Below are 7,021 nucleotides of genomic sequence, written 5' to 3'. Positions count from 1 at the left end.
GTTTGGAACTTTATTCACATTGTTCATTCCGTGCCATGTTTTTGGTGTTTCCAGGTGGACCATGGCACTATAAGTTATTCATGGGCTATGGGCCCGTCAGCGCAGGTCATACTCTTGTTTTTCTTTGTTGCGTTATCTTATCGAAACGGGTGCGCGATTTACTTGCGGCTCTTTGGCGCCACTCGAAGAGAAATCGCGTAATCACAGTGGGATCTGCGGCCAAAGAGCGCGCGGCCCTTGTAAAGCAGAAACAGTGAAATATCCTCCCCATATTATCCGGAACAGTGATGAAATTCACACACACACACACACACACACACACACACACACACACACACACACACACACACACACACAGAGCTTAAGATATGGGGTGGGGTTGATGAAGGGAGCCTTAACGTCATTGTGCTTTTGCGTCATGCGTTACTCCAAGGGGAAAAACGGTAACGGATTATCCAAGGTGATGAGAACGCGAGATTTCATAATGGCATTGTGATGGAATGAGGATATACTGAGGAGTTTCTGCATATAAAAACTGCAAATAAAACTTCATATGATTCTCCCCAGAATTTAGAGTGAATTTCTCACATCTTGTTTCAAGTGCGCGAGCCATTAATTTAAAATACAATACTTGTCACCTACTATTGCTATTCTATAATTGGACAAGAAATATTATATTTTCAGTTCTTTCCCCACTTTTGCACACCCCTTATAACTCAGTCAGCTGTAGGAATTTCCCCATACCTGCGCATTTTGAGAACATAGCTCAATTGGATGGAAATAGCCATCTGTTAATTGATGCGATTACGCATTTGTGCGTGATGGTGGCGGAGGTCCCGAGCTCCACATCAATCACTACAGTACCGACCTGACGGAGGCTTTCTCCTTTTTTTCCCCCGCGCATGCCCAATGGGAGCGCTCAGTCCCAAGAAGTTACGGTATACTATAGCAATAAATAAATAAATAAATAAATAAATAAATAAATAAATAAATAAGATGGAACATGTATTGTCACGTATGTTAGGTGTTATATATATATATAAAACACCTAACATAAGTACATAAGTCACATTAAATGTATATATATATATATATATGTGTGTGTGTGTGTGTGTGTGTGTGTGTGTGTGTGTGTGTGTGTGTGTGTGTGTGTAAAATTTTATTTATGCATATTATTTTATGAAGCTTTTTTATCAGAAAAATAAATATTTAATAAAGGGGTATTTAAACACACGTTTGCCAGTTGAAAAAAAATAAATTGATCAAAAAAAAAAAAAAAAAAAAAAAAATTTATTTCTCTGTTTTTTTTTTTTTTTCAGCCAAACAGATTTTATCCACACTGACGAACAGATGCCTTTATAGCTTCCTTTAAAGATTTAGAATGGTCTAATGCACAAAAAGGAGGACAGGGGGTGTGCAAAACACATCTCAGGAAAATCGCACTGTAGATGTGATTGGCAAACACATTATTCTATCCGAGCGTCCCGGGATTATCGTGACGTCACGCCGGTACCCTGCATGGATGAATGCTAAAGAACTATAGAGGCACAAAATAATGGCACAAGCAGAAGTCCATATCTTGCAAGTGTTACGTTATCCTATAAGCTTTCTTCTGCACTAGCAACAATATTTATTTCTTTTTTTTTTCTTTCTTTCTTTTTTTTTTTTGCACTTGATTAGGATTTACTCTTTGTTCCCTTAGGGGGATTATACAAACATATAAAACTAAGGGGCAGGCGTAAACAGACACAGTTCTTCTTAAGTACAGCTATCTATTATTGAGAGAAAGGCCGAGTGTGGAAATGCGCGCAAGACGGTGGATTTGAACCAGATTTGGCTTCAATCGATCAGCGGAGAAGAATATTGCTGATGTTAACCAAAGACGCAGCAATGTCTTTCTCTCAATTTGGATATCCTTACAATGCCACTTCTCAGGTAAGCAAAATAAGTGTATTTTATTGTTTTTCTTAAAAAATGGCATACCTTCATATTCTATTTAGCTCACCTTCTGAGTACAATATAAGCACTAAATGACATGCACTTTAATAAGTTACTTTCTCCAACATGTGCTGTATTGTGTAATATTAGGAACATTGCTCAATTTGAATTATGAATGAACTCACGTGTTGTTGTGGGGTGCCAAAACCCTGTGTACATTACCTTTAAGGTGTAATTACAGAGAGACTCGGCTCCTCCCTTTACTCTATACTGTGTGTTAAATTGATGGAGCCTCCTCAACTTTTAACCGTGTGTGAGTTCACGACTGTAAACTTCTAAAGGTCTTTTTTGCACAGTTATTTATAACAGTTTTAAAATCCTTTTTAGTAGGTCCTCTCAAAAAACACGAGTTTCATCAACTTTTAAACGCGTCATTAATTTTCGCCATTCCATTTAAGAACAGTTTTAAAACATTCACAGACAAAATATTGAATAATTATACATTCATTTATTTTTATAATAATAATAATAATAATAATAATAATAATAATAATAATAATAATAATAATACATCTTACCTTTCTTTACTTTTAAATTTAGCTAGAATATAGGTGTATAGTGCCTATAGCAACGCATAAAAAAATAACGTCTCCTTCCGTGATTTTTTTTCATGCAGTTTTTCGTGTCGTCAAAGCCCAGTACGACTTGCTACGATTCGATTTCCAGGTCGGTACCTGACGTTTCGAGCGCTCCCCAGGCCGCCGCAGCCGCCGCCGCCTCCTTTTGCTGTCCGCCCGCCTGTGAGAAGCGGCTGTCGGGAGCGCGCGCGGAGCTGACTGCAGCGCTCGGTGTGTACGGCTCACCATACGCGCCGGCACACGCTTACGCCAACTACTTCCAGTACGGAGCGGATTCCTCTGCCATCTACTCCACACTGGTACGCCCCAAGCTCAAGCACAAAAACAAGGAGACAATGGCTCCACGATCGATCAAGCTTGTCCGTGCTCTATCGATCACTATTCGGTGTTTAGAACTTCAAACAGACCAACACTGAAGCAACAAATAAGAGGTTGTCTTCCAAAGGGACGTGGGATACTTTCTTTTAGTCAGTTAGAATTTAGATTATTGTGTAGGCTAATTAAATAGACTGTAACCAATAAAGTTGATAGTCACATAGAAGTGAATCTTAGTATGTTTTCTTTTGTTTGTTTTGTTTAGCCAGTGACCTAATTCCAGCGTTTAACCTGTCATCACACCTATAGGCTGGTAATGAACTCTTTCCAGCATTTATCTCGGTCCAGCCAGACTTCTATCCAGCATAACGTGTTCGTTTGTCACTATATAATTTGTTGGGCATCCACAAACAACTCAGTTACCTGATGCATTGGGTCAGATATGTTAAATATGGAGTGCACATTTACATATAGGGCTTCTCCAGAATCTACAGCTTTTGTAAAAGTATATCTAGAATATCTCAGGATTAGAATGCAGGGTGTATAATGACAGAAACAAAAGTATCCAACTGTATTTGTATTGCTTTTGTGTTGTTTGTTCCTTTTATGTAGAAAGGGTATGTATTGTACCTTTTGGTGTAGTAAACTTTAAGATCTAATTGTATTCCATTTAAGTTAAATGATTCTAAAGTGCAAATGATGCCCGTTTGATGGCACCATGGCAGCAGCAAGGAACAATAAAGTTCAATACCAAGTTATTTTTGAGCATATAAGGAAGTATGCTGTGTCCTGTACTTTATATTATCTGCACAACAACAAAGTTCTTTATTTGGTCTATTGGTAGAATCCTCAGTATGAGATTAAGGAAAGCACAGCAAGCCTTCATGGTGGGATTAGCCAGCCCAATGCTTACTACCCATATGACCACTCACTGGGCCAGTATCAGTACGACAGGTAAGAATGTGACTATTTTCGAGATGTTCTATTCACTGAGATAAGATCTGAATTTTTTGTATTGTGCAATAGTGTTTCGATCCAGAATTTATAAGCCCACATTTCTCAGGTATGGGACTGTCGATTTTAATGGCTCAGCCAGAAGGAAAAATGCCACACGTGAGACAACAAGCACACTCAAAACATGGCTTTACGAGCACCGTAAGAACCCGTATCCAACCAAGGGTGAGAAGATCATGCTGGCCATCATCACCAAGATGACCCTCACACAGGTTTCCACCTGGTTTGCCAATGCCCGGAGAAGACTGAAGAAGGAGAACAAAATGACCTGGTCACCCAAGAATAAGGCTGTGGATGACAAGAAGGACATTCTGGATAAGACAGACCAGGGCTCTGTCTCTAAAGGTATCTAGTCTTTATATCATTTACAAGATACACAAATTTCATAACAATCCATAATATATATGCCGGTCCTTTGTCTAAGAACCAATTGTCATTCTTCTCTAGATGCTAAAGATTGCAAGGAGGATAGGGACATCCGTCTTAGTGACCTTGACAACCTAGATGATGAGGATGAGGACTGTGACAAGCTGGACAGTGACTGTGAGAAACCCAGCCAAGATATGGCATCGCTCTCTTTGCCCTCCCTGCCCATCTCCAGCCCTCCAAAGAGAGACTGCAGCTCTGACCTTCCTTCCCCCTCCAGCTTCCCTGTATTACCCTGCAAAGTGAAAGGTGTTATGGCACTCGTTCCTGACTTGGACACTTCAGACTTCAAACAGCAATCACAACAGCTTCCGGCTTTACATAATGCTTCTGTTTGTCCAATATCCCTTCCTCATTTCCAAGTACTGGATCAGAAGCCAAGGATTTGGTCCCTGGCCAGAACCGCTGCTTCTGGAATGACCCAGCACAGACAGGAATTACAAACTGAATGTCAGCTACAAGCTGCTCGGGTACCAGTGGTGGGAAGCGGTGGTCACTGTGCGGGTTCAAAGGGTCTCCATGACCCCACAAACTTGGAGAACTCTGAAAGCTTGTTTGAAGAAATGGCACCGGGGCTAAATAAGGTGTACAGTGCAGCCAACTACAGAGGCCTACAACTCCACTGCTCCTCATACCAGGCTGTGACAGACACCTATCAGTACTCCACTATGGAAGGTAGAGAATCTTGGGTCATTTAGCACTCTTCTTGGAGAGATATATTTTCACTTTTAAGTTTTTTCAAATTCTCTAACCAGTAGTGGTACCCTTAAGTGTACACCATTTGTATATTGAATATGTATCTTTTACCTACAAATATGAAATTTGTGTGCCTTTAAAGTGTAACTCTAAAAGGCAATTACAAATTGATTATCTACCTAAAAGTCATTTGTATTTGTACAAAGAATATTAAAGATACAAAAGATCTGCCCTTGAGCATACCACCCCAGTGACAAGAAAATGTACCGTAAATGTATTTTTGTCACATCATGACAGAACATCTTGTAAGAACAGCACTATTATGGATAATGGCTTGAAAAATCAATTAAAATTGCAATTTTCTCGAACCAAATTCACCCTTGGTTTAAGGACTGGCCATTTGTCCAGTGCTTGCACTGTACGGATTGTGGATGTGTCCTGTGTGTTTTGTAGGATTCTGCAGTGGAGGAAAGTCTGACACAGAGTCCTCTGAGATTAGTGAGGCATGTCTAATGCTGCAGGATGCCAAGACGACCGCTTTCAGACCTGTGATGAAGAGGTGAGGCAGGTGAGCCCTTTGACAATGCGTGCGCACACACATACACACACACACACATGCACACACACACACACCTGAACATTTTACCTTACTATATTTGTGAGGACTTTCCTTCTGTTGATACCATCACATACACTTAATCTTTGTAACTGAATGGAAGCTTTTTGCTCATTTTAATTTGTATTGTTCACTCATGGTGACCAGCCAAAGTTCTAAACTGTCAACAATTCATTTCATTTTTTACTAAAAGGCTTTCTGTCAAACTGAACATATTTCTATTAACATACATCTTTTAAATCCACTCATGTGCGATTACAAAATACAACTCCTCACTCCTAGTCAACAAACACATTGAGACTAATGGCATTACAAGCCATAGGATGTACGCAAATAGATGACATGCAGATCTAGGAGCAATAACTGGATCACTACCTACAAAGTAAGGAAATATTTAGCTCCAACAAGATCTGCATATAAAAGTTAACAATAAAGATATGATGCGTTATGAGATATATAGTATCTTTAATTATAGTATATTGTGCTTCATGTCCGTAGGCTGACCGAAGCGCTGTCCTTAAGCACCGGCACGGTTCTGTAACTTTATTTATTCACTGTGGACCCGAAATGATGATGGTGATGAAGAGAAATGCGCGTAACCGACCGGAACTCGCCATGTGCGCGCGACCAGCCAACCAGCGGAGGTAGCCAGCATTTTGCACAATATGATTCTTGACGGTGTTAATGACTTTATGCAATGTTTAAAAAAAATGCAACTGTTATAAAAAAAAACATCCGTGTGTTCTGATGTCCGCACCGGCAATCGTAGCTTAGTGTTCTTATGTATTTATTATTTTAAATCTCACCAGCTATTTATTTCGCACCATGCGTCTCCTCTGTGTTTGGTTGTGAACTTTATTTCTGGTTCTCAGTGTTTACTTGTGTTTTTTTTTTTGTTTGTTTGTTTGTTTTTTTTAACTGTGAAGCTTATTGTTGGTCTTTTTTAATTTAATTTTGGAAACGGAATATAGAAGCTTAAAGAGTGCCCTATATTCTCGGGAATATATAACAGCATTAATGATGACTTTGACCCATCAGTATTCCATTTGTAAGCTATTTTATACGAATGCATTTTCCCACAAGTATGTCATTTCTGTGTTATGATTTCCTTGCTTACTAATGGGCTGATTAAACCTTTAAAACATTTCAAACTTTTCACTTGATTCACGTTTTTGGAGGGTTAATACTAAGCAGGGCATCTGTCCCTTGTTTTCAGGATTTAATCTGAAACACTGAACACTTCATTTTCAGGCACAAGTATATCTGAATGCAGTTGTGCACCATAGATGCCAAAGAGTCATCTGCAGTCATGTGGAAAGCTCAGTGCTGTTGAATGACCTTAGATTTCTGGGGAAAGTGTGAAATACAATCTGGCTAC

General features: G+C 39.5%; 1 protein-coding gene across 3 annotated transcripts; it reads left to right on the top strand.

The window, feature by feature from the left end:
* Positions 1–1,783: 1,783 nt before the first annotated feature.
* irx6a (iroquois homeobox 6a) lies at positions 1,784–6,733 on the top strand. Of its 3 annotated transcripts, none has more exons than XM_060859429.1 (7): positions 1,784–1,935; positions 2,665–2,875; positions 3,736–3,845; positions 3,955–4,250; positions 4,353–5,006; positions 5,481–5,586; positions 6,142–6,733. In XM_060859429.1, exons 1-7 carry the CDS (start codon positions 1,922–1,924, stop codon positions 6,182–6,184), a joined length of 1,434 nt encoding a protein of 477 aa, XP_060715412.1. In that variant the 5' UTR covers positions 1,784–1,921; the 3' UTR covers positions 6,185–6,733. The 3 variants fall into 3 exon arrangements, with proteins under 3 accessions (XP_060715412.1, XP_060715409.1, XP_060715410.1); XM_060859426.1 differs by having other exon boundaries at positions 2,615–2,875; XM_060859427.1 differs by having other exon boundaries at positions 2,615–2,875; positions 5,481–5,595.
* The last annotated feature ends 288 nt before the right edge of the window (positions 6,734–7,021 follow it).

The sequence above is a fragment of the Tachysurus vachellii genome, chromosome 23 (assembly GCF_030014155.1).
Source record: "Tachysurus vachellii isolate PV-2020 chromosome 23, HZAU_Pvac_v1, whole genome shotgun sequence".
Lineage (NCBI taxonomy): Eukaryota > Metazoa > Chordata > Actinopteri > Siluriformes > Bagridae > Tachysurus > Tachysurus vachellii.
This window is presented reverse-complemented; position numbering and strand designations above follow the sequence as displayed.

What these genes read in the sequence shown, in the direction of transcription:
- irx6a (XM_060859426.1), top strand. Translation starts at nt 1,870, where the DNA reads ATGTTAACCAAAGACGCAGCAATGTCTTTCTCTCAATTTGGATATCCT. An exon ending in CTTACAATGCCACTTCTCAG is followed by an intron (nt 1,936 to 2,614) that starts GTAAGCAAAATA and finishes TTTTTCATGCAG; the next exon opens with TTTTTCGTGTCGTCAAAGCC. An exon ending in TCAGTACTCCACTATGGAAG is followed by an intron (nt 5,007 to 5,480) that starts GTAGAGAATCTT and finishes TGTGTTTTGTAG; the next exon opens with GATTCTGCAGTGGAGGAAAG.